The sequence below is a fragment of the Capricornis sumatraensis genome, chromosome 3 (assembly GCF_032405125.1).
Source record: "Capricornis sumatraensis isolate serow.1 chromosome 3, serow.2, whole genome shotgun sequence".
Classification (NCBI taxonomy): domain Eukaryota; kingdom Metazoa; phylum Chordata; class Mammalia; order Artiodactyla; family Bovidae; genus Capricornis; species Capricornis sumatraensis.
The window spans coordinates 41,166,495-41,188,556 of NC_091071.1; the positions used below are offsets into that span (position 1 = coordinate 41,166,495).

General features: G+C 62.4%; 2 protein-coding genes across 2 annotated transcripts in view; one reads left to right on the forward strand and one right to left on the reverse strand.

Annotated features, from left to right (window-relative positions):
* IFT140 (intraflagellar transport 140) overlaps positions 1–10,445 on the forward strand; it is a 50,854-nt gene extending 40,409 nt beyond the window's left edge. The window contains exons 19-29 of the mRNA XM_068969458.1: positions 187–377; positions 633–728; positions 926–1,058; positions 1,191–1,334; positions 1,421–1,549; positions 1,624–1,806; positions 2,499–2,705; positions 2,886–3,098; positions 3,183–3,349; positions 4,303–4,444; positions 9,773–10,445. Of these exons, the coding sequence (XP_068825559.1) occupies positions 187–377; positions 633–728; positions 926–1,058; positions 1,191–1,334; positions 1,421–1,549; positions 1,624–1,806; positions 2,499–2,705; positions 2,886–3,098; positions 3,183–3,349; positions 4,303–4,444; positions 9,773–9,979 (1,812 nt within the window). The 3' untranslated portion in view covers positions 9,980–10,445. The remainder of the gene's footprint in view (positions 1–186; positions 378–632; positions 729–925; positions 1,059–1,190; positions 1,335–1,420; positions 1,550–1,623; positions 1,807–2,498; positions 2,706–2,885; positions 3,099–3,182; positions 3,350–4,302; positions 4,445–9,772) is intronic.
* On the reverse strand, positions 9,372–20,755 carry TELO2 (telomere maintenance 2). The gene is made up of 21 exons (XM_068969460.1): positions 20,634–20,755; positions 19,593–19,928; positions 18,812–19,089; positions 17,286–17,354; positions 16,989–17,136; positions 16,105–16,207; positions 15,915–15,983; positions 15,640–15,781; positions 15,415–15,551; positions 14,907–14,986; positions 14,612–14,713; positions 14,350–14,438; positions 14,171–14,262; positions 13,968–14,084; positions 13,789–13,860; positions 12,887–13,051; positions 12,496–12,587; positions 11,962–12,061; positions 11,751–11,815; positions 11,497–11,612; positions 9,372–10,943 (listed from the first exon to the last, which is right to left on the reverse strand). The coding sequence occupies exons 2-21, from the start codon at positions 19,925–19,927 to the stop codon at positions 10,837–10,839; spliced, it is 2,478 nt and encodes an 825-aa protein (XP_068825561.1). The 5' UTR covers position 19,928; positions 20,634–20,755; the 3' UTR covers positions 9,372–10,836.
* Between the last annotated feature and the right edge of the window lie 1,307 nt (positions 20,756–22,062).

Genomic DNA, 22,062 nt, shown 5'->3' on the forward strand with positions numbered 1-22,062 from the left:
GGGTCAGGTCGCAGGGAGCAGGAAAGCCCTCGGGCAAGCTGAGACCGTAACGGGGAGCGGGGTGAGGGAGTGGACACCCCCGGTTCCGACAGGATCCATCAGCCCCTCGGCGATGTGGGGGTCAGACCCTAGCTGACAGGCCGGCTCCCCGCACCCCAGAGTGTCCATACCCCACTGTTCCCGCAGGAGGACGCGGAGCAGCTCTACAGGAGGTGTGGGCGCTACGACCTCCTCAACCGCCTGCTGCAGGCCTCAGGCCAGTGGCAGAGGGCCATCGAGGTGGCCGAGCGCCACGACCGCATGCACCTGCGCACCACCTACTACAACTACGCCCGGCACCTGGAGGCCAGCGGGGACTGCAGCCTGGCCCTCAGCTAGTGAGCCGCCCCGAGGGGTCCAAGGCTCTCCAGGGAGGGGCACCTGAGCCCTGGGCTCTAGTGGGGCTGCCGGGCTTGGCCGGCTATGTGCGTGGGCCCTGTCGGGCCTGGGCCCCCACCGGGCAGAGTGCTGATGGGGCCTGCAGGCGGGAGCACGGCTGCAGAGCTGCAGGCGGGAGGCAAGGCGCCATCAGTCCTCAGGTCCCCAGGGCTGAGCCTGGGCAGGGGTGAGTGGCGCCGTCTCTCCTCCCGCAGCTACGAGAAGTCGGACACGCACTGCTTCGAGGTGCCGCGGATGTTGGTGGAGGACCTGCAGGCCCTGGGGCTGTACGTCAACAAGATGAAGGACAAGTGAGTGCCCGCCCACGGGGCCTTCTGCCGGAGCCTTCTGTGCTATGGCGTGGAGCGTCCCAGCCCCTCCAGGTTGGGCCCCCGGAGGCCAGGAGGGGGCCTCCCCGGAACCTCACTCAGGCTCGGCCACCCGGCGTCCCATCTCCCAGCTGCCGTGGGCTGGGGCAGAGGGCCTGAGGAGAGGTGTGGCTCCACAGGACGCTGTGGCGGTGGTGGGCCCAGTACCTGGAGAGCCAGGCCAAGATGGACGCGGCGCTGCACTACTACGAGCTGGCCCAGGACTACTTCTCCCTGGTCCGCGTCCACTGCTTCCAGGGCAACATCCAGCGGGTGGGTGCCCCGACCGGGTCGGGCCATGGGGACACGGGAGTGCCAAGGGAGGGGGCCAGTGCACGGGGAAGAGAGGGGTCCCGCTGGAGCAGGGCAGGCTGGACGTGAGGCCACCGTCCCTGGTGTCTCTAGGCCGCCGAGATAGCCAGCGAGACCGGGAACTGGGCGGCCTCCTACCACCTGGCCCGGCAGTACGAGAGCCAGAACGAGGTGCGGCAGGCTGTGCACTTCTACACGCGTGCCCAGGCCTTCAACAACGCCATCCGCCTGTGCAAGGTGGGCACCCCTGCTTCCTCTCCAGGGTCCCGTTCCAGGGGAGACCCTCCTGCCAGGCGGTCCACACCACATCTGTGCCCCCACAGGAGCACGGCCTGGATGACCAGCTCATGAACCTGGCCCTGCTGAGCTCCCCCGAGGACATGCTGGAGGCCGCGCGCTACTACGAGGAGAGGGGCGAGCAGATGGACCGGGCAGTCATGCTGTACCACAAGGTGAGGCCGCCCCGCCCGGCCTGGCCTGGCCCAGAAGCGCCCGGCTGGCACACTCATAGCCCCGCCGTCCACAGGCCGGCCACTTCTCCAAGGCCCTGGAGCTGGCCTTTGCCACCCAGCAGTTTGCGGCCCTACAGCTGGTGGCAGAGGACCTGGATGAAAAGTCGGACCCTGCCCTCCTGGCCCGTTGCTCTGACTTCTTCCTGGAGCACGGTCAGTACGAGAAGGCTGTGGAGCTGCTGCTGGCCGCCAAGAAGGTACGGCTGCAGACGCAGGCCTGCTCCCCAGGAGGGCCCAGCGGCTGCTCTGGGGTGCAGGCCCCGCTGTGAGGGACTCGCCGCTCTTTCCCAGCACACAGACCACGGAAGTTCCTGCCGCGGGGCTCCTGGGTGTGCAGCTCAGGGGCATCCACAGTGCCTCTCATCCCCAGGACTCTGTCCCCCTCAGCCCAGCACGTGCCCCTCTTTCTTGTCTCCCTGTGTCTGACAGCACACTCACACACATGAGTGGCGTGTGCACAAGGCCCGCACCAGCAGGCCCACCATCCACATCTGGGCAGCACGCCTGCCAGGATCCCTGTGCAGCCTCCGCAGGGGATGTCCCCCCCAGGTCACACTGCGCTTTCTTCCCGAGAATCTTTCTCAAGTGAAAAATAGAAATTTTTTCTTGAATTTTTTTTTAAGAAAAAAGTAACTAAACCCCCTACTCTGAAAACTTGAATTGAGGTAGAAGGTTGATCTGTGGTCTCTTCTCCCACGATGAACATACCTTCCTTCCCAGCGGTGTTTCCTCGGCTCTTCTAGAGCGTCCGCAGGGAGAGATCCCCTGCCGCCTCCTGGCCGTGCTGCTCCCCCAACCCAGGGGAGGGGGTGGGGTCGGGGAAGCCCCACTCCTGCCCACCCACCCGGCGCGGCGCTGACCACCCCTCCTCGGTGTCTGTGGCCCCCAGTATCAGGAAGCCCTGCAGCTGTGCCTGGAGCAGAACCTGACCATCACCGAGGAGATGGCCGAGAAGATGACGGTGCCCAAGGACTGCAAGGAGCTGTCCGAGGAGGCCCGGCGCGCGCTGCTGGAGCAGATCGCCAGCTGCTGCATGCGCCAGGGCAGCTACCACCTGGCCACCAAGAAGTACACGCAGGCGGGGGACAGGCTGAAGGTGGGTGTGGCCAGTGCCCGCTCGCGTTCTGCGGGGCGAGTTTCCCGAGCCGGGCCCCTGGGGCGCCCGCGAGGCCCTTGCAGCCCGAAGCTCCCTCGTCCTGAAGCCGCGCCTGTCGCGTCGGGCGGGCACTCCGTCCACGTGCCCAGAAGGGCCCAGCCCGGCTCTTTGTCTGTCCAGGCCATGAGGGCGCTGCTCAAGTCCGGGGACACGGAGAAGATCGTGTTCTTCGCGGGCGTCTCGCGGCAGAAGGAGATCTACGTCATGGCGGCTAACTACCTGCAGTCCCTGGACTGGCAGAAGGACCCCGAGGTCATGAAGACCATCATCAGCTTCTACACCAAGGGCCGTGCACTGGACCTGCTGGCCGGCTTCTATGACGCCTGCGCCCAGGTGCCACCCCGCTCCCCAGCCCGGGCCTGGGGGTGCCGGGGCGGGGCGCCAGTCTGGTGCCGGTCCTGATGCTGCGTCCTGCAGGTGGAGGTCGACGAGTACCAGAACTACGACAAGGCGCACGGGGCTCTGACTGAGGCCTACAAGTGCCTGTCTAAGGCCAAGGCCAGGAGCCCGCTAGACCAGGAGGCCAGGCTGGCACAGCTGCAGAGCAGGATGATGCTGGTGAAGCGCTTCATGCAGGCGCGCAGGTGCGGCTGCGGGGCTCACGATACCCACAGGGCGCGCTCTCCCTGGGAGCTTGCTACACAGTGGGCGCGGCATGAGCAGGCGCGCTCTGCAGCCCCAGGCATGGCATCAGGGCCCTTCTGGTTCCCGCAGAACTAGGCTGGTTCTAGGAAGGTCGCTCCAGAGACAGCCCAAGACTCTGAGGGAGGCAGGTGTGCTTGGGGAGGCTGTAACCTGCAGGGAGCCTGCGGCCCGCTTGGGTGCCCGGGGGCTCTAGCCCCTGGTTCCAACCCAGGCCCAGGGTGGAGGCCCACTGTTTCCAGACCTGGACATGTCCAGGACCCCAGTTCTTATTTACTGGCCGCTCGTGCAGCACTTGCGAGACCCTCGTGTGGGCCACTTTCCTTACCTGAGAGCAGGCTCTCCGAAGAGGAGCCCCAGGCTGTTTTGAAGCTGTTTACAGAGCCGGGCTCCTTGGAGGGCGCTCCCGGCTCCATGTGCAGATTCAGGAACCTCGGGGTGACAGGAGGGAGTGGGCACAGCCCTGGGCAGCGCCTGGACAGACTGGAGGGCGGGCCTGCTGGGCTCATGGGGCCTCCTGGTGCCCCTCACCCACACTCACCGGGAACCGCCAAGCCCCTGGCGCCACTGTGCTGGCCTTTCCCCGGGGGGCCCTGCGCGACCACCTCCCAGGTCAGCGCGCTCTCTCCAGGCCCTTGCCCTCCGGCCCAGGCCCCCCACCCTAAGCAGGGCCGGGCGTGGACAGGCCAGTGCCCTCCAGAGTCCAGTGAGTCGCTGCAAGTGACCAGCACGTTTTGTTAAATCAGTGAGTTTATGACGTGACTTACTAACGAATTCATGAACCTCATGGGATTACCTTCACAAAAGCTGTGCCCTCCAGGCCAAGGGCCTGCCCTGACCCCTGACACGCAGCCCCACGCAGGGCTGGGGCTCAGGCTGTCCCTCCTCCCAGCAGGACCTACATGGAGGACCCCAAGGAGTCGATCCGGCAGTGCCAGCTGCTCCTGGAGGAGCCGCACCTGGACAGCAGCATTCGCGTGGGGGACGTCTACGGCTTCCTGGTGGAGCGCCACGTGCACTCGGGGGACCTGCAGACGGTGAGGCCCGGGTGGGGGCCCTGCCTGCAGGGCGAGGTGGGGCTTGGCTTCCCTGCGGCTCCGTGTCAGTTTTGATTTTTCAGTCTTTTAAGAAAATATTTATTTGGCTGTGCTGGATCTTAGCTGAGGCATGTTGGATTTGGTTCCCTGACCAGGGGTCGAACCCGGGCCCCCTACATTGGGAGCGTGGAGTCAGTGGCTGGACCACTAGGAAAGTCCCTTCCTTTCCTACCTTTCTTATTTTGAAATACTTTAAAACTGGGAAGTTTCAAGAATAATAGCACCCCAATTACCCTTTACCAGATTGATGACTTTTAAAATATTTTGTCATCTTTATTTATTCATTGTTTATGTTTTAAGATTTATATTTTACACATAAAATGAGTATTTTCTGAGCCATTCAAGAGGCACAGAGTCCTTTCCTGCCCCCCACTCCTCAGTCTGCCTCCAGTTGGGGCGCCCAGCTCCTGGAGCTCCCAAGGGAGTTTGTACAGTAAGATGGACATCAGGTCCGTAGGTGCCGGATGGAGCGAGTAGATGGACTTCTGGCCTCAGAGCTCTCTTTCTGGAAGGCTCTTGATCATTCAGTTTAATAGAACAGTTCTCAAGCATTTTGATCTTAGGACCCCTTTACACTGGGGAAGTTCCTGACAACTTGAAGAGCTTTTGTTTATGTGGGTTATGTTTACCAATACTTACCATATTAGAAAATAATAAATTTGTAAAATACTTGTTAATTTACTTAATCATAAAAAACCCACAATATGGTAACATGGATGACATTTTCATTTAAAATAACATTTTAAATAGCATTTTCCAAAACAAAGACCTTTAGTGAGAAAAGTAGCTTTGTTGTACATTTTTGCAAGTCTCTTTAATGTCTGATTTCTGCATTCTATGTGGCAAAACAGGTTGTTTGAACTGAAATATGAGACCTGTGATGAAGACCCAGCTCACACCAGCGTGCAGGCGAGAAGGGGCGGGCCTTCCCGCACGCTGCCAGGTGTCCGTGGGTCTGTCTCTTCCCCACACTCCGCAGGTGGAGACCAGGCCTTGCTTTTCGTACTTATTACCTTAGAACCCGTTGGTCTGGGTTTACCACACAGTCCTCTGCTCCCAGCTTAAGTCCCGGTGTTTCTGTTGGTCGATTCTTCTCTCTTTATTGTGGTTCGTATTTTCCTGCTGCTTTGCAGGCCTGGTGACTATTTATTGGATTCTAGACACTGTAATGGAGAAGGCAGTGGCGCCCCACTCCAGTACTCTTGCCTGGCAAGTCCCATGGACAGAGGAGCCTGGTGGGCTGCAGCTACAGTAAACACACATGATTTTATCACATCACAGTGGTCATTTGGAAAATACTGGTTCACTGGGTTGTGCAAATGTGAGCACAGTTCATTACACATCGGAGAAATCCCGCTGGCCGACGTCACAGGGACCTCATCTGGAAAGTCCCAGTGCAGGACGGCTCGCCACGGCCTCAATGTAGGCGGGCGCACAGCGTGTCTCACTGTGGTGGTCACGCCCCGTCTGCAGGCCCCCCTCCCCCACGAGCACCCACGAGGGGTCTGTCCTCTTATTTGTGAGCGTGGCCTGGACAAGTCCCCATGGGACCTGTGCGCTGCTGTGTCCTCTCCATCTGTGGGGCTCCTTGCACCCCCTATCTGGACCTGTTTTGTGTGTGTGTGTTGGCCATGGCTCAGCCGATCCCTTTTTCAGAATTTTTCCTGTTTGCACTGGCGCAGCTGCTTTGCTGTTGCTGCAGGTTGACTGAGACCAGGTTGATAGCCCTGCTGTCGCTCCGTCTGCACTTGTGCCCCCAGTGGATCTGGACCACCTCTCCTCCCTCCGTCTCGCGTCTCTTCTCTCTCTTTGGAGCGTAGTTGCTCGCACTGCTGCGCGGTGCCTGCTGTGCAGTGAAGCACACCAGCCATGCAGACACTCACGTCCCTCCTTTGGGTCCCGCCCCGTGGCCCCCACAGTGCACCGCGCACTCCCAGTCTCCTTACCGTGCAGCTCTCTCCTCTGCCTTCCTGTGTACGAGACTGGTTTACCGCACAGTCCTCCGCTCCCGGCTTAAGTCCCGGTGTTTCTGTTGGTCGAGTCTTCTCTCTTTATTGTGGTTCGTATTTTCCTGCTGCTTTGCAGGCCTGGTGACTATTTATTGGATTCTAGACACTGTAATGGAGAAGGCAGTGGCGCCCCACTCCAGTACTCTTGCCTGGCAAGTCCGATGGACAGAGGAGCCTAGTGGGCTGCAGTCCATGGGGTTGTTAGGAGTCAGACACGACTGAGAGAGTTTACCTTCACTTTTCACTTTCATGCATTGGAGAAGGAAATGGCAACCCACTCCAGTGTTCTTGCCTGGAAAATCCCAGGGATGGGGGAGCCTGGTGGGCTGCTGTCTCTGGGGTTGCACAGAGTCGGACACGACTGATGCGACTTAGTAGCAGCAGCAGACACTGTAAATGTTCAGGTTGTCAAGTGACGATGTGTTTGTCTGTGTGTGTCTGTGTCCCTGTGTGTGAATGTCCGTGTATTTTTTTTTTACATTATTTATTTATCTTTGGTTGTGCTGGGTCATCGCTACTGCGCCCAGGCTTTCTGTAGCTGCAGCGAACAGGAGCTACTCCCTGCTAAGGTGCACAGGCGTCTCGTTGCAGAGCGCGGGTGCTAGGACACGCGGGCCTCAGGTTGTGGAGCGCAGGCGCTAGGACACGTGGGCCTCAGGGGTTGCGGAGCGCGGGCGCTGGAGCACAGGCTCAGTAGCTGTGGTGCACGGGCTTAGTTGCTCCGTGGCGGGTGAGATCTTCCCAGACCAGGGATTGAACCCGTTCACCTTGCACTGGCAGGTGTGTTCTCTCCACCGAGCCACCATGGAAGCCGTGCGTGTGTGTTTAGACATCATTGAGCTTTCTTCTGAGATGAGAGTAAGTTACTTGGAAACAGTTTGATCCTTTTGAAACTGTATTTGGGAAAGCTGTAATTATTTTTCTTCCAAAAATTTTTTTCTGCCGTATTCTTTCCGGCTCATCTACACCACGTACAGTGTCAGGGTCCAGCAGAGGCCAGGACCTGGGCTCCAGGGCTCCCCTATTCCTCGCGTGCCGGCTGCCATGTGGACGCAGTTCTGGTTCCGGTTCTGGCTCTCTCAACCACAGGGTGTGCCTCCCCAAGGCAGTAGTTACAAGCAGAACTCACCCGAGCGTGGGCCCCAGCGCACCTGCCTTGGTTGTTCTCTGGAGCCAGTGCATTTGTGCAGCCTGTCCTTGCTGGTGGGAGGCTGACCTAAAGCAGGCTCAGCGGAAGCCTCTGTCCTCATCCTTTGGGTCTCCGTCCTCTCGTGCAAACAGCAGAGCTCTCCGCGCCACGTTTTCCCGTCATGTCCCCAAGGGCTGCACACAGACCTTGCCGCGGCCCAGAGCGCTGCCCTGCCCAGCCCCCGCAGGCAGTAACCTGAGGCCCCTTCCTTTCCCAAGCGCTCACAAGCCCCGCATCGACCAGTCGTTCCAGAAGTGTCACCAGCGGGCCGTGCTGGCCTCGTAGGGCACGGCCGGCCCCAATTCCCAGGGAAGCTGAGTGTCCGCCCGCGGCCTGGGCTCAGACTTCCTGGCTGGCTCGCCCATGTCCTCTCAGCCCCTCCACTTCCAGCTCCAACCCTAACCCTTCTGTTATTATGGAGACAGCTCTGAAGTGAACCAAACAGTGTCCCCCTTTTAGAACACAAGCTGGATGGCAAAGATGCTTAGACCTCTGAATCCTCAGTATCAGATCACATTGCAAGCATTTCACCAAGTTCTTTGTGGTCTCAAGCTCTGAAGCCTGTGGGATTTCAGTTTTTAAGCTCTTTTATTTATTTACTTATTTGGCTGCACCAGGTGCTTGTTGCAGCACACGGGATCTTCTATGTCCAACTGGGGATGGAGCCCTGGCCCCTGGCGGGCAGCATCTCAGCCACTGGTCCACTGGGAGGTCCCCTGGGGGATACAGTAGCTCCAAATTTAAAAAAAAAAACCCTGTAGAGACAAGACAGGCCTGCGTGTCTCCTTCTGGGAGGGCGACAGAGAAACCCTCCCTGCAGCTCGGGGGCAGGAGGTTCTCCCCCAGACGCCCCTCTCCCATCACAGCCCCGCCCAGACCCTCAGCCCTCCCAGAGATGCTGCTGCCTTGCCCCTGTGTGCCACCAAGTCCCCCCGCCCCCTTGAGTCCTTTCCTGCTTCCCACCCTCCCATCCACGTAGCAGCTCCCCAGCCTGACCCCGGCAGCTGCCCAACCACCTCTACCCTTGCTGGGCCAGGCCTCTCACTGCAGTGCCCCCCAGCCTGGCCCGGGCCTCCTGTCCTCTGTCCTGTGTGCCCAGCACAGCTCCTGGCCCACAGCCAGCACTCGGCAGACACGAGGGCCAGCCCTGGTGCCCAACACCGCCTCCCCATCGTTAGGAAGTCTGGGCACCTGTACGCTGCACCTCTCGTCCCCCCAAATAGCCCAGCTTATCTCACAATCTCTCCTCCCAATTACATCCAAAATGACTGCTCTAGAATTGTATCATCTGTAAGAAATGCTCAGATGTGACCATCATTTCCTCATAAAGTCAGAGTTCCTGGAAACTTTGTTCACATCCTGAATTGATTCTTAGTGAACCCACAGAAGCCACGTGAGGCTCCTCATGCTCGCGTGTGACCCTCCCCACGGGGGCGCAGGTGGAGTGGATATAAGCACGTTCATCCTGCCTCAGACACCCCCAGATTCCCACTTGGCAGAACCAGAAGAGGCCCCATAGGAAGCACCAGCACACACACACGCACGCACGCACGCACGCACACACACACACGCACACACACACGCGCGCGGCAGGCTGACTGCACCGGACTGGACGCCTGGTCAAAATACACGACAAACCTTTTAAATTTATTTGGCTACACCAGCACGCAGGACTCTCACTGCGTCATGTGGGACCTTTCACCGTGGCTCACAGACCCTCGTTGCAGCTTATGGCTCCGTAGTTGTGGCACAAGAGCAAGACAAACCATGTGTATGTAAACTGTGCTGCCCACCACCCCAATGAAGCGTGTGAACCCTTTCCCAGGGTCCCCCTGTGGGCATCCACGGTGGCCCACCCTCCAGGGCCGTGGCCCCAGACAGACGATCCTGCTGTCAGGCTGCCCGCAGGACTCCTCCCAGGGAAGGTCACAGCACTGGCCCCAGAGCCCCGGCCACCACCACACTTGGGAAGGTCACGAGGTCACCAGAGCCCCATCCGCCACTGCCCACTCTGATCACGGCCGGGCTGTTGTTCTGTGCACTGATGTCTTGGCTGCCCTGTGTCCCCAGGCCTACAGGTACCTGGAGGAGATGCGGCGGCGGCTGCCCTCCACCAACGTGTCCTACTATGTGAGCCAGCACATCGTGGACGCCGTGCACCAGGGCCTGGGGCTCCCTCTGACATGTGCGGCGCCCAAGCGCATGCAGCACAACAGCGTGGAGGAGCACAAGGAGGCGGACGAGGAGGTGGCCGAGGAGGTGGAGAGTGGGCCCTGAGCTGCGGCCGGGCTCTGGGACCTGCCTGGGACCTGCCCACCGCAGCCAGAGGGGAGCCCGACTTCCCTGTCAAGCTCAGTGCCTGAGTCCATAGGCAGAGCTGCAGGAAGACATGCTGGCCTGTCTGGCGGGGGTGGCAGGGTGTCTCTAAGCCACCCCTCCGAGTCCCTGGCCCCTGCCGAGGTTTGTTTTAGCTCTTTTGCAGTAAAGGGAGGTTTATTTTCCCCATGACGTTCCCCCAAGTACAGGGTGTGAAGCCTAAGAAACAGGTGTCTCCCGGCATCCACAGGGGTTGCCTGGCAGCACGTCTCCGGTTCTTGCAGCACAGACCGTCCTGACCATAGGGTGACGGCAGCTGGCACTGGCTGAGGCCGGAGGCTCTGTCCCTCCAGGCTGTGCCCCTTTCATCACCAGCTCCCAGTGTCAGAGGCTGCCTCACCCTCTCCCACCCTCAGCCCCACATCTATTTGCTGAAATCCTCCAAATAAAGCCTATTTTCTCAAGGGCCCATGTCCCCTTCCTGGCCCCATTTTTGCGTCTCCTCGTCTGGGCACCAGGGTCCCTGCCGGAAAGAGAACCATCTGCCCCTCTCTCGTGCTTCCTTCTGGGGTTCTCAGCGCCCCGGTCTGCAGTCTGCATAGGGGCCAGCCTGAGCCGTGGCTCCCTGCTCTTGCCCAGCAGCCGTCCTAGAGCCCGAGTCCCAGAGCCGCAGCGGCCGCATCCCAGTGCCAGGCTGTGGGGTCGGCGCCCGAGGCCCTGGTAAACATCTGAGCCGAGCCGCAGGCACTCCAGCCTGCAACAGGCGCCCTGCTCATCCAGCGACGTGCCTCCCGGGCTCAGGGGTCAGGGGTCGGGGCCTAAGAAGAGGAGAGCGGGAGGAGCCTGTCGCGGAGCTTCTCCAGCAACAGCAGCGCCTTCACCGCCAGCAGCCGGCAGTCCTCATCCGCGTCCTGCTCCGCCACGTCTGTGAAGACGGAAAGGAACGCACCGCAGCGTCAGGGTGCTGGGCTCAACCTGTGCGTCACCTGCTGGAAGCTGCCCAGACACGGGGCACCTCCTGGGCTGGGAGCCCAGCCCAGGAGGTGCCTCAGCCACTGTGCAAGGACGGTGGAAAACCAGCAGAGACCCGACAAGCTGGCTGCAAGAGCTGGTGGCCTCACGGAGGCGGGTGGGCAGAGAAAGGCCGTCATCAGAACCCCCTGAGCCGCAAGCCCCGCGGGTGCACATGGGCACAGTGTGCTGAGGGCCGTGGCTTGAGTGCCCACAGGCAGAGATCACGCTGACCACAGGGGAATTTTTAAAAAGAACGTATGACCCGGGGGCAGGGGGGGGCAGGACACCAGTAACCTCACAGAGGGCAAACCCGTCCAGCCTGGATACAGGCACTGCCCCAACGTTCCCCGCAGGGCGCCCTGAAGTGACCAATGGCACCGTGTCCCCGCCGCCCACAAGCTGACGGCCCCTGGGTTGTGTCCGCCCCCTCAGCTTCACCACCTCGGCCCTGGCTCTGCGCCCACCTGCCAGCCAGGACCGGGCCTCCAGAAGCTCGTCTGGTAGGTCTGCCAGCAGCCGCTCAGCTGGCACACTGAGAAGGACGGAGGAGACGGCGGACAACAGGCCCCGGAGCACATAGCTGACAAGAAGACAGAGGCTGGGCTGGAGGAGCCGCCACGCAGTGCTGTCCACCCCGGCCTGGCCCACCTGCCACTGTCCACGTCCCACAGGATCCGAGACCCCCCACCCAACTGCCCTCAGCCCTACAGCCACTCACGCATCCCTGTGGAAACGAAGAGCCCACACGAACTCCAGCAGGGCCTTGCCCATGGGCACAGCCACCTGCAACAGGCACACCAGTGGGCAGGGGTCCAGTTGGCAGTGGCCCCCACTGCAGGGCCCGTAAGGCCCAGCACACCTGCCCCAAGGCAAGGCCAGCGGGGCCAGGAGGCTGGGGTGGGCTCCCCAGGGGCGGCTCAGGTGCTCACCGCCGTGTTCACAGCCAGATACATCAGGGTCCCTAAGGTGTGGGCCAGTCTCCCGAGGACCAGCTGGTCATCTCCCAAAAGGTCAAAGGTCACCACAGGCCTACAACACAGAACCCAGCAATGGTGCCAGCCAGGCGCTCAGGGTTGGCTCCCCGACCTCCTGGGCCACGGAGGGACCCCAGGCCTTGACGTCCCTCCTCACCTCCTCACCCACGAGCTGCCCAGAGCCGTGACGGGGAGGCAGTGGACAGATGCCCTGTCACTCTGCAGAGCCGCCTGGTCAAGCCCGGCCTGGGGCAGGAAGCCAGGATGAGGAGGCACGTGGGGGCGGCTGTGTTGAGACACCAGGGAGGCTCTGGCCCAGCCCCGCCGTGAGCCCAGCGTCTGTGACAGATGCTCTGACGCCCTATCGTCACTTACGCTACGAACAACCACAGCCAAGGTCCTGACCCTGCTGACCCCACCTCAGCCCCCATCCTGGGAGTGTCCAAGGCTCCTGTTCCCCAAACCACGGGCTCCGGAAAATGCCCTCACCTGTCAAAACGCTGAAGGAGAGGGAAGAAGAAGTATCCAGCCACCACGTTGAATTCATTGGGGCCAGCAGCTGCTGCCCGCCCCACAGAGCCCTGCTAAACACATGTGCACTCAAGGCCCTGTGGACCCACGGGGACCCTCGCGGGGGCTGGGCACCTCCCACCCCAGTGAGGACCAGAACATCACCAGACAAGGCCCCGTGTTGCGCCCGGCAGCCGACCGCCGCTGCTGAGCCTTGGGGCTGTTCTCCTAGCCTTACAGCCCCTTCAGCCGATGCCCTGCGGCCTGCGTCCACCACCGAAACCCTCCCTCCCTTTCCCGGGGCACGAGTGGGCACTGTGCCCGCGGGGCAGAGGTCCCACCCAGGAGGCCACGCCAGGGCCCAGCTGACCTTGCAGAACCGCCGGGTCTTGCGTCTGACACGCTCTTCCACCACCACCTGCCAGGCCGGGACCGCGGCCCCACTGGGCTGGGAGCCGGGCCCTGGGGGGCCCCGTTGGGCGGCCCTCCCGAGGCGCCCAGGCCGGGACAGCTCCTGGGCGGCCAGGGCCAGGACCTAGAGGAGAGGAGACCAGGGCAGCCGCTGCCCCGCTGGGGAAGGACGACGGTTTCCAAATTCAAGGTGGGGCGGGACCGCGGAGGGCCCAGCGGTCCCCGCGGGGAGGTGCTGGCAGCCCTGCGGCAAGTCTCGTCCCACAGGCACACTTCGCTTTGTGGGGGCAGGTGGGCGCTCCCTGCTGAGGAGCCCGCGCCCCGGTCACTTCTCCCAAAGCCCACCCAGTCCCACCACCCCCGTCTCACAGGCAAAGGGAAAGCGCCACCATCCCCGGCACCCCCAGAGCCTCCCCATCCTCGCAGACAGAGCTCTGCCCCGGGGAACACGGACTCCCTGCCCCTCCTGCCCGTCCATTTTCTAAGTCAGGTCATTTGCTGTTTTGTCCTTTGGTATCTAGCTTACTTCACTGAGCATCATGTCAGAATTTTCTTCCTGTTTAAGGCCAGGTCATGCTCCACTGTGTGAACATACCCCATCTTGCTCATCATAAAAGTGAATTTACGACACGTGCATCACAACTCAGTGAAGCCGTCATTTAACACAAAGGACGCAGCCCCCTAGGCTGTGCCCTGTCAAGAAAGCGCCAGACAGGCGCTGGCCCCAGCCTCTCACGCCAGCGGCAAGGGGCTGGGGAGGCCTCTGGTCCCTCCACGAACATTCTGGCAAACGCCTGCCCCATCCGCCTCCATGCCCGCCAGTGCTGCTCTGACGGGGGAGGGCAAGGCCTGGGCACTTACGTCCAGAATGTCCATGCGCTGCCGGAGGCTGTAGTTGAGGGCGTAGAACTGTGCGGCCAGGTACTCCGCCACCTAGGCCAGGCGGGCAAGAGGTGGCTGAGGGCCACGACCCCAGAGGGGGACCCTGCGCAGCCCCCGCCAAGGGCACAACCCAGGCTCCACACAGGGCGGGAACTCACCTGCGCCGCATCCGCGACTGTGACGGCCACCAGCGCCCTCTGGCGCAGCCCCTCAAACCCCGCCACGGCTGTCTTCTCCTCCAGGTGCAGCAGCACCTTGGCCAGCTCCAGGCTCACCTGCCCATGGAGTCGAGGGTCAAGGTGCACTCCAGAGGCGGTCCTGCCCCGCCCTCAGGGAGGCCAGGGCGCATCCGCAAGCTCACCTCCCGGGTGGCAGCCGGGCTCTTAAGGACCAGCCCTTCCAGGGCCCGCAGGGCCGCCTCCCAGCGCTCCCAGTCCTCAGATGCGGTCAGAGCTGCAGAGAGGCCCCCACGGCCGAGTGAGGCGGGGCAGGTGGGCAGGCTGGGCAGGGGGTGGGGGACCTGGGATGTAGGGGACGCACCTTCCAGGCAGTCCCGCACGTATGCGGGTGTCTTGCTGCTCCTCTGCTCCCCGTCCCCCAACATGTCGTAGGGGACAAGCTCATCATCACTGAGGAAGAGCACAGACACTCGGTCCCACCAGTCCTGGGCACCCAGAGCCTGCGAGCTGATTTCCCCATGGGAGGAGGACTCGAGGGACAGAGGGAGCCAGCGCCGCGGGGCCCACAGCCCGAGACGGTCCCGCCACAGCCCTCACGCCCTCCCTCGAGGGGCTGCCCCTACCTGTCCAGCTCGGAGTCAGAGCCCTCCTGCCCAGCCTGGGGGCTGCCACCGTCCACCGTCTCTTGGTCAGGAGACTCCCCACCGACAGGAGCCACAGGCGGGCTTTGGAAACAAAAAAGGAACCCTCAGGGCTGCCCCACAAGACTCGTCCCAGAACCTGGCCTCCTGGGGAACGCTCGCTCCGCCCCAGCCTGCATCTCAGCTTCTGTCTCTGCCAGGATCGGTCAGGAGTAGCAGGTGGGAAGGAGCCGCCCGCCAGGCCCACCATGCCCAGAGCTCCGAGTGGGACCCTCACCCCGCCTCCAAAGGGCCGTCAGCCGCGGGCTGGGGCGCGGCCAAGGCCAGCATCTCTCGGGTCAGATCATCCTCTTCATACTGCAACGCAGATGAGCTGGAGTCAGCGGGTCAGGTGCAGCAGGGGCAGCGCCGTGGAGAACTGCTGAAGCCCCCATCACAGCTCGCGGTCTGCACGGCCGGCCGGCCAGCTGCCCCTCAGGAGCAACTAGGTCTCCCTCCGCAGAGGGTGGCACTGGGGGCTGGAGGGGCTGGGCGTCCCCAGGGACAGGGCAGATGGGGCCCTGTCTCCGAGGGCGTCCCGGAGGGCCGGGCGGATGGAGGCGCCTAGAGTCCCGTCCCGAGAGGCCCCTGGGGGCTCGTGCTCCTGCATCAGCGTGGGGGCTGCTCCTCCACCCCTCCCAGCTGGGCGGGCACCAGGGGACACAGAGGCTCCGCAGCCTGCACGCCAGCGGGCGGGCAGGGACCGGGGCAGGAGTGACAGCGGCTCTGGGGGGGCCCTTGGTCACCTGGAACTTCAGGGGAGGCCCCTCGGGGTGCAGCCGGGCGCTGGCCACCTCGGCCACAATCATGCCCAGGCGGCGCACGGGCGGCAGGCTGCTGTCCAGGCGGCTCTTCACTCCCTCCATCAGGCTGGCCAGCAACTCTGGAGGCACCGAGCCACATGGGCTGAGCTGGGGGCGGGTGGGGGGTGCCAGGGTGGGGGACAGGGTGCCCCGCCGCTCACCGCTCACCGTCCCGGCTGGCCTGGAGCTCCGCCTCCCCTAGGTGCATCAGGCAGATGAGTAAGGCCTTGCTGATATAGCGCTGCTGCTCCAGGGGTGCGTGGCGGATGGCACTGCTGCTGCCCCACGTCTCCAGGAGCTCCTTCAGCGCCTGGCGGGCGGCGGGTCCAGCCTGTCAGACGCCCCACCCCCTCCTCACAGTGTCCCCGCCAGTCCGCAGGAGCTCCGGCCAGTGCCCTCCACCCTGGCAGGAACACTCTCCCTGGGGGTCAGGGGTCCCTTACCTGCACAAGGAACGGGCGCCGCTGGCTGTCCATGGCCAGGTACCCCAGGAGGCTCTGCAGCATGGGCGTCTGCGACACAGCCAGGCTCCCATCACTGTCCGCAGACAGACACCACCCATCCGGCCAGGAAGCCCGGACGCAGGAGGGTCCAGGGAGCCGAGCGTAGTTCCCGCCCCGCCAGCACCCTCACCGAGCAGCTGTACTGTAGGAACAGCAGCTTCCGCGTCATCACAAACTGGGCCTTCTTACTCTTTGTCACCAGGTTCCCCAGCAGCCGCGAGAGGACCTCCGGCCTGTGAGGCGTGGTGAGGTGAGAGGGAAAAGCAGGACTCTGGATTCCCCAGATCCGCGCTGACCACTGGGGGTCTGGGGAGGCACCCCAGCCTCGAGTCAGTGCTGACCCTCTCTCCTCCCAGTAACTGTGGAAACTGGGGAGCCCAGCACCGGACACAGAGGACATTCCTCCCCGCCCCAGTGGGTCCAGGTGAAATGCTCCATCCAGGCAGGGCAGCCAGCTTTCTCTGGGCAGGCCCAGGCACACGGCCCACTGGGCTCTGTAGACGCCGCAGCCGGGAGCAGCCATGGCAGGTAGGTCCACGACTGAGTGTGGCTGTGTGCCGATAAAACTTCATTTGTAAAATCACAGGGTGAGCTGCAAAGGCTGTAGTTTGCAGACCCTGATCTAGACTAAGAGACCCCTGCTTCCTTCAAGTGAGAGACCAGCACTCTCTCCCGTGGCTTCCGTGAGAGCCCCGAGCATGGCCACCAGGCAGGATGGAGCCGCGGGCCCAGCACCCTCCTGTAGGACTTCAGTTTTCTGAGCACAGGGACCTTCCCGTGCAGAGAAGGCATAAGTGCAGACAGGGGGGCCTGACTCGGCCACCAGGAGTGAGGAGGGATGGGTGTTTGCAGGACTGAATTCCAAGCAAGGACCAGTCACCAGACGGAGGGGCCCCCACCAGGTGCCATGGCACTGACCACAGAGAGACGGGCAGGCGAGGCGCCCTCTGGATCCCTGCCACCCGCCCTCCTGGAACAGGAGCATCTGCAGTAGGAAGATGCCTCGCTTCTTACCCCGGGGAGGCCTCCACGAGCCCCTTCAGCATGGCCTCCATGGCCCGGTCGGGCACACGCTCCACCAGGCGCCAGCAGACCCGCTGCCAGAGGCAGTTGCCCTGGGTGAGCACCGTCAGCCGGGGCACCAGCACACCCAGGATCTCCTCTGAGGGGAAGAAAAGGGGGCCCTGAGCCCAGGGGCCACGGGGAGTCCAGCCAAGCCCCACCAAGCCCCACCCAGCAGGGCCAGGCCCAGGCAAGGGCACTGCCCCTCCTGGGACACATCACAGACTCTCCCACGGCAGGGACACTCACTCTGTCTCCCGTGGACGCAGGCTTTGCCCAGGACCTGAGACAGAAAGGAAATGGAGCAGTCCAAGCCACCTGGGATGGGAGGAGGAAGCGGTGAGGCCACCTGTGTGCACCCAGCCTCTCAGGGACAGACCTGACTCCTGGCAAGGGGATCCCGCATTGTAAAACCGCCAACGAGTTCAGTCTAACTTCAACCCACCAGCATTGTTTCCCACTCAAAGAGCCAATGAAAACAACATCAAAAAGCATCATGTTCACTTGCTTCACCGTCATGGTGATCCCACAAAGCAGGGACCATGTGGGGCGCTGGGAGAGGCCACAGCTGCCCCATAAGAGCCGCTTGATGGGACCAAGCAGGAAACAGACAGCCCTGCGCATGACGGGAACACGGCACCTGCGATCTACAGACAGGCATCTGGGACTCAGGCAGGAGTGAATTCAACCCGGCCACATGGGGGGTGGGGGGGGCGGGGAGGAGGAGACGTGTTCCAGACGAATCAGCCCCAGGGACCCAACACTCAGGTCCGTTTCTCTCAACAAATCCGTGAGGACCAGGGGCTGCTGCTCTGAACAGCAGGTCAGCTGCGGACAGAAGTCCGGGATCGCAGCTCATGCCAGAGGGAAAGTCAGACAGCAGGACAGGGGCCACTCTAAGTACTTTAGAGGTCGAGCTGGTGGCTGTGATACTAAACAGGCTGAGATGGTGACTGGGAAGTGGCCCAGAAAAGCGGCACCTGAGGCCAGAGCTGCTCCAGAGCTGTGACTGGGCGAGGCAGAGCTGTGAGAGGGCAGGGCAGAGCTGGGAAGGGGCGGGGCAGAGCTGGGAAGGGGCGGGGTGAGCTGCTGGGAGGTCCTGAGCAAGGCTTAAGGTAACAGCATCACTCAGCTGCTCAGTTCAGACAAGATGGGAGGGGTAGGTGAGGGTCTCGGGCCAGGCCTGGGGCAGTGCAGGGGCCGGGCCGCAGGGAAGGAGGGCCTCACTGTGGGGAGGGCCAATGCCCACCCCGACTCGGGCTGCCACGACCCCAGCTTCTACTGGCTCCCAGACCACAGGACCACACAGGTGGGGAAGCCAAGCTCCTGCTGCTCCAGAGAGGGTGGGAGGGACGCCGCACCCACTGCCCTGGGCACAGGACGCTCCCTCAGAGTTGGCCCCCAGCACTGCCCCCACCCGCCAGAGAACCGAGGTCCTCTACCCGCAACGACAGAGACATGGGCACCTCAGCCGGCAGCCACCTCAGATGGACCCTCTTCACATCACAGCTCTTTAGTTTCCAGACCTCAGATGTTCCCTTATTCTGAGTGGGGGGCTGGACAGACAAGCAAGGACTTCAGGGCCAGTTCCATCTCCAAGGCAAGCCAAGCCGGGCTGAAACTTCACAGGTGGGTTGCTGAGGCCCCAGACGGACCATAACATCTGACCTGCCCACGGCACTGCCCAGAGGTGGCAGAGTCCCTGGAGGCTGGAGAGGGCGGGCATGACGGAGCAGACACCAGGCTGAGGAGGCTGTCAGAAGAGGGGCTCTCACCTCGGAGAGAGTCCACCACCGCCTGCAGCACTCGCAGGACCTCCTCGCCCAGCAGAGGGAAGTAGTTCTGAGGGAAGAAGGCGGCCAGTGTCTCCCGCTGCAGACGGTTGCCCAGGCGATCGGGCAGGCCCACGACCCTGGTGAGAAGGGTCTCCTGGAGCAGGCGGGAGGCCGGCCCCGCCTGCTGCCCACACTGCCCCTCCATCACAGCAGCCATCCTGCCTGCACTCAGGAACCTGGCCAGCAGCTGTGCCATCTTCATCAAACGGAAGCTGGGGCTAAACGGAGAGCAGGTGTGAGCAGCCTTGCTTCCTGAGCACCCTCCACACTTTGGGATCCCTGGACACACCCCCTCCCGTCCCACCGCAAAGAGTCAGGGAAACCGGCATCCCTGCAGGGCGCTTGATGCCCAGGGAGGGGTTTTGCTGGGGTGCCTCACGCCAAGTTGGGAGCCACAGAGTGAAGGAAAGGGCTCCCCCTACCCAAGGATGGCCACACCCCACTGCCTGCTTAGACCGCTTAAGCCTGGAGCCACCCCGCAGGCCCGCCTGGCCACCCGGCTGCAACCACTCCTACAGTCCCCTCACCCACATGGCAGGACAGAGGGCCTGTCCATTGCAGAGACTGACAAAACCCTCTTTTAGTTCAGCGTTCTGACATGCGCTGCTTTTACTTTCTCACTTCTCAGGATGCCAAATTCTCATGTAATTTGGAGAACCCACTGGCTCGAAATCCTCCAGATGTTACAAGCGACCCCATAATCAGACCCAGCCTCACTCACCTGGCAGCACCCTCAATGGACTCCATCAGCACCAGGAAGGCTTGGTCAGCTGGGCCCTCCAGGAAGAAGCTGGCCCACAGCTCCTCCAACTGGCCATCAGGCAGCAGGTCCAACCAGTCGGGGCTCAGCTTGCCGACCAGACATCTGAGAATGGTGGAAAAGTGGGTCCTGCTAAACTCCTCCTGCTCCTCAGCAGGGGCTTGGGTCTCTGTTTCACCAAGGTACTGCCTTAGGGACTGCAGCGTGGAGATGATGTGGCCCCCGTCCTCAGATGAAGAAAGGATGTGAAGAGCCTCCTGGACTGCCAGGCGGACAGCAAAGGCCACAGGATCCATCCTGGGGTTCACAGGAAAGGTGTGTGAGAAGTCCCAGGGGCCATCATCGTCCACGTGGGACTCAGTCTCAGATAAGGAAGCGTTTTTCACACACTCTCAGGAAGCCCACCCTCAAGCCCCCAGGACCCGGTTCCTCTTCACCCCTGCTGGCACCCAGCAGTATCCACCCCTCCCTTCAGCAGCTGTGGCTTTCTCCACCATGAGCCATTTCTTGGTCTGGTGGGTGGGGCTTTGAAGTAGAGTACCCACTCCTTGGGAACCCGTGTCTGGGGACTCCTTTATAAGTCACAACTGGGGGCTGCTACTTTTTTGCCCCTAGTGCGTGGTGGAAGCCAGGGACGCTGGTAAACATCCCACACGTGGGGCGCAGGATAGCCCCACAACAGGGAAGAATCCACACCCAGATGTCAACGGCGCTGAGGCTGGGAGGCCCACCCGCGGATCACCTTGCCAAGCCCCCTCCCTGCCCAGAAGCCGTCAGCAGCACTGCTGATAGTGAAGTAGGGTCGGGCGCCCTTGCAGCACGAGCGCCATGGAGCCGGCACCTGTCTGACACCAGTACACCCAGACACTACCCAAGGAGGGTCTCCCCGAGCCTGGGCCTCCCCGCTCGGCCCGGCCCACGCGGGCTCCCGCTCGCGGAGTGCAGAGCCGCCAGCGACCGCCCGGCTCGGCGCCCGCGCCCCGGCGCGCCCCTTGAGCCCACCTAGTGGCGCAGCGGGCAGGGGCCACGTGGGGCCGGCGGGGTCCTCGGGGAGCCGGGCGGGGCGTCGGGACGCGCGGGGGTCTCGGGGCAGAAGGGGCGTCAAGAAGGACTGGGATCGCTGGGAGGGGCGCACCCTCGGGCCCGCCGAGTTGCAGTGGTGCGCCGCGGCCCTGCTCGCTCCGCCAATGCCGACCGGTCGCCGATTCGCCAAGACCCCCGAGGCCCGCTCAGCGCTCAGTTCGAGGCCCAGCTCACGTGGCCGCACAGCAAGGACTCTTGGGGCCTGAAGAGATGGCGCTGAATATCTGAGCTAGGGGCGCGGGTTCCCGCAGGTTGTCCGTGACGAATCTGCCGCCAACCCGCGAGCCGGAAGAGGCGAGGGACGGGCGGCCGCTTCTGCGCCTGCGCTGGCGCGGGGCGGGGGCGGGGGTGTGCCCGAGTGGGCGGGACTTCTGGTGGGTGGGGCGGTTTCCTCTGGGCTGAGCCGCATGCGGCTCGGAAGGACCCTAGCTGCTTCGCGCCCGCAGGCCTTGACTCTGCCGCAGCGTGCATCTTCCCGGGGTGACCTCCTCCCTCCCTCCCTCCGCCCGAGAGCCCCGTTTCTCTTCTGAGCCCACACGTGCGCGCCCCCACAAGCTCCTACTGATCCCCGACCGCGTGTGCGGCCTCGCCGCCCTCCCTGAGGCAGGGCCCGGACTAGGAAGCAGTCGCAAAGGGAGTGACTTTGGGTGCTGATGGGTATCCTGAGGCAGGGGCGGCAGCATGTAGCACGGTAGCCACCACCGTTCCTTGGTCGCGCTGCCCACGTGTCAAGGGCTAGATGCACAGCACAGATACAGGACCTTCCGTCTTCCAGAACGTCCTATGGTGACTTGGGGAGCGGCCCGGAAAGTCCTCTCAAGATCTTCAGCCCAGGGGGTGTTGAGGGGAAACCTGGGAAACAGTTATGAATTCAACACACGTTGAATTTAACTGAATGCCTGCTGAGGCAGCAGGCACTCTTGCAGGGCAGAGACAAGCAAAGTTTGTGTTCACACATCAAGGAGACAATAAAGTATGCGTACGATGGTTGTTTAGCTGCTAAGTCGTGTCTGACTCTTTGCGACCCCATGGACTGCAGCACGCCAGGCTCCCCTGTCCTTCACTATCACCCAGAGTTTGCTCACATTCATGTCCATAGAGTCGATGATGCCATCCAACCATCTCATCCTCTGCTGCCCTCTTCTTTTCCCTTCAATCTTTGCCCAGCATCAGAGTCTTTTCCAACGAATCAGCTCTTAACATCAGGTGGCCAAAGAAATTAATAGTACAATATATCGGATAGCAAATAGTCGTATGAAAAATTGGGCAGGGTAAGAAAACGAGTGCCCTAAGAGCCAGTTCTGGAGAAGGCAATGGCACCCCACTCCAGTACTCTTGCCTGGAAAAC

Excerpts from the sequence above, each read along its gene's own strand:
- TELO2 (XM_068969460.1), bottom strand. The coding sequence starts at position 19,927 with ATGGATCCTGTGGCCTTTGCTGTCCGCCTGGCAGTCCAGGAGGCTCTT. Across the intron at positions 16,208-16,988 it reads CTCGTGGAGGCCTCCCCGGG|GCCGGAGGTCCTCTCGCGGC; the intron begins GTAAGAAGCGAG and ends CACGCCTCACAG. Across the intron at positions 15,552-15,639 it reads GCTCCAGGCCAGCCGGGACG|AGTTGCTGGCCAGCCTGATG; the intron begins GTGAGCGGTGAG and ends CGGTGCCTCCAG.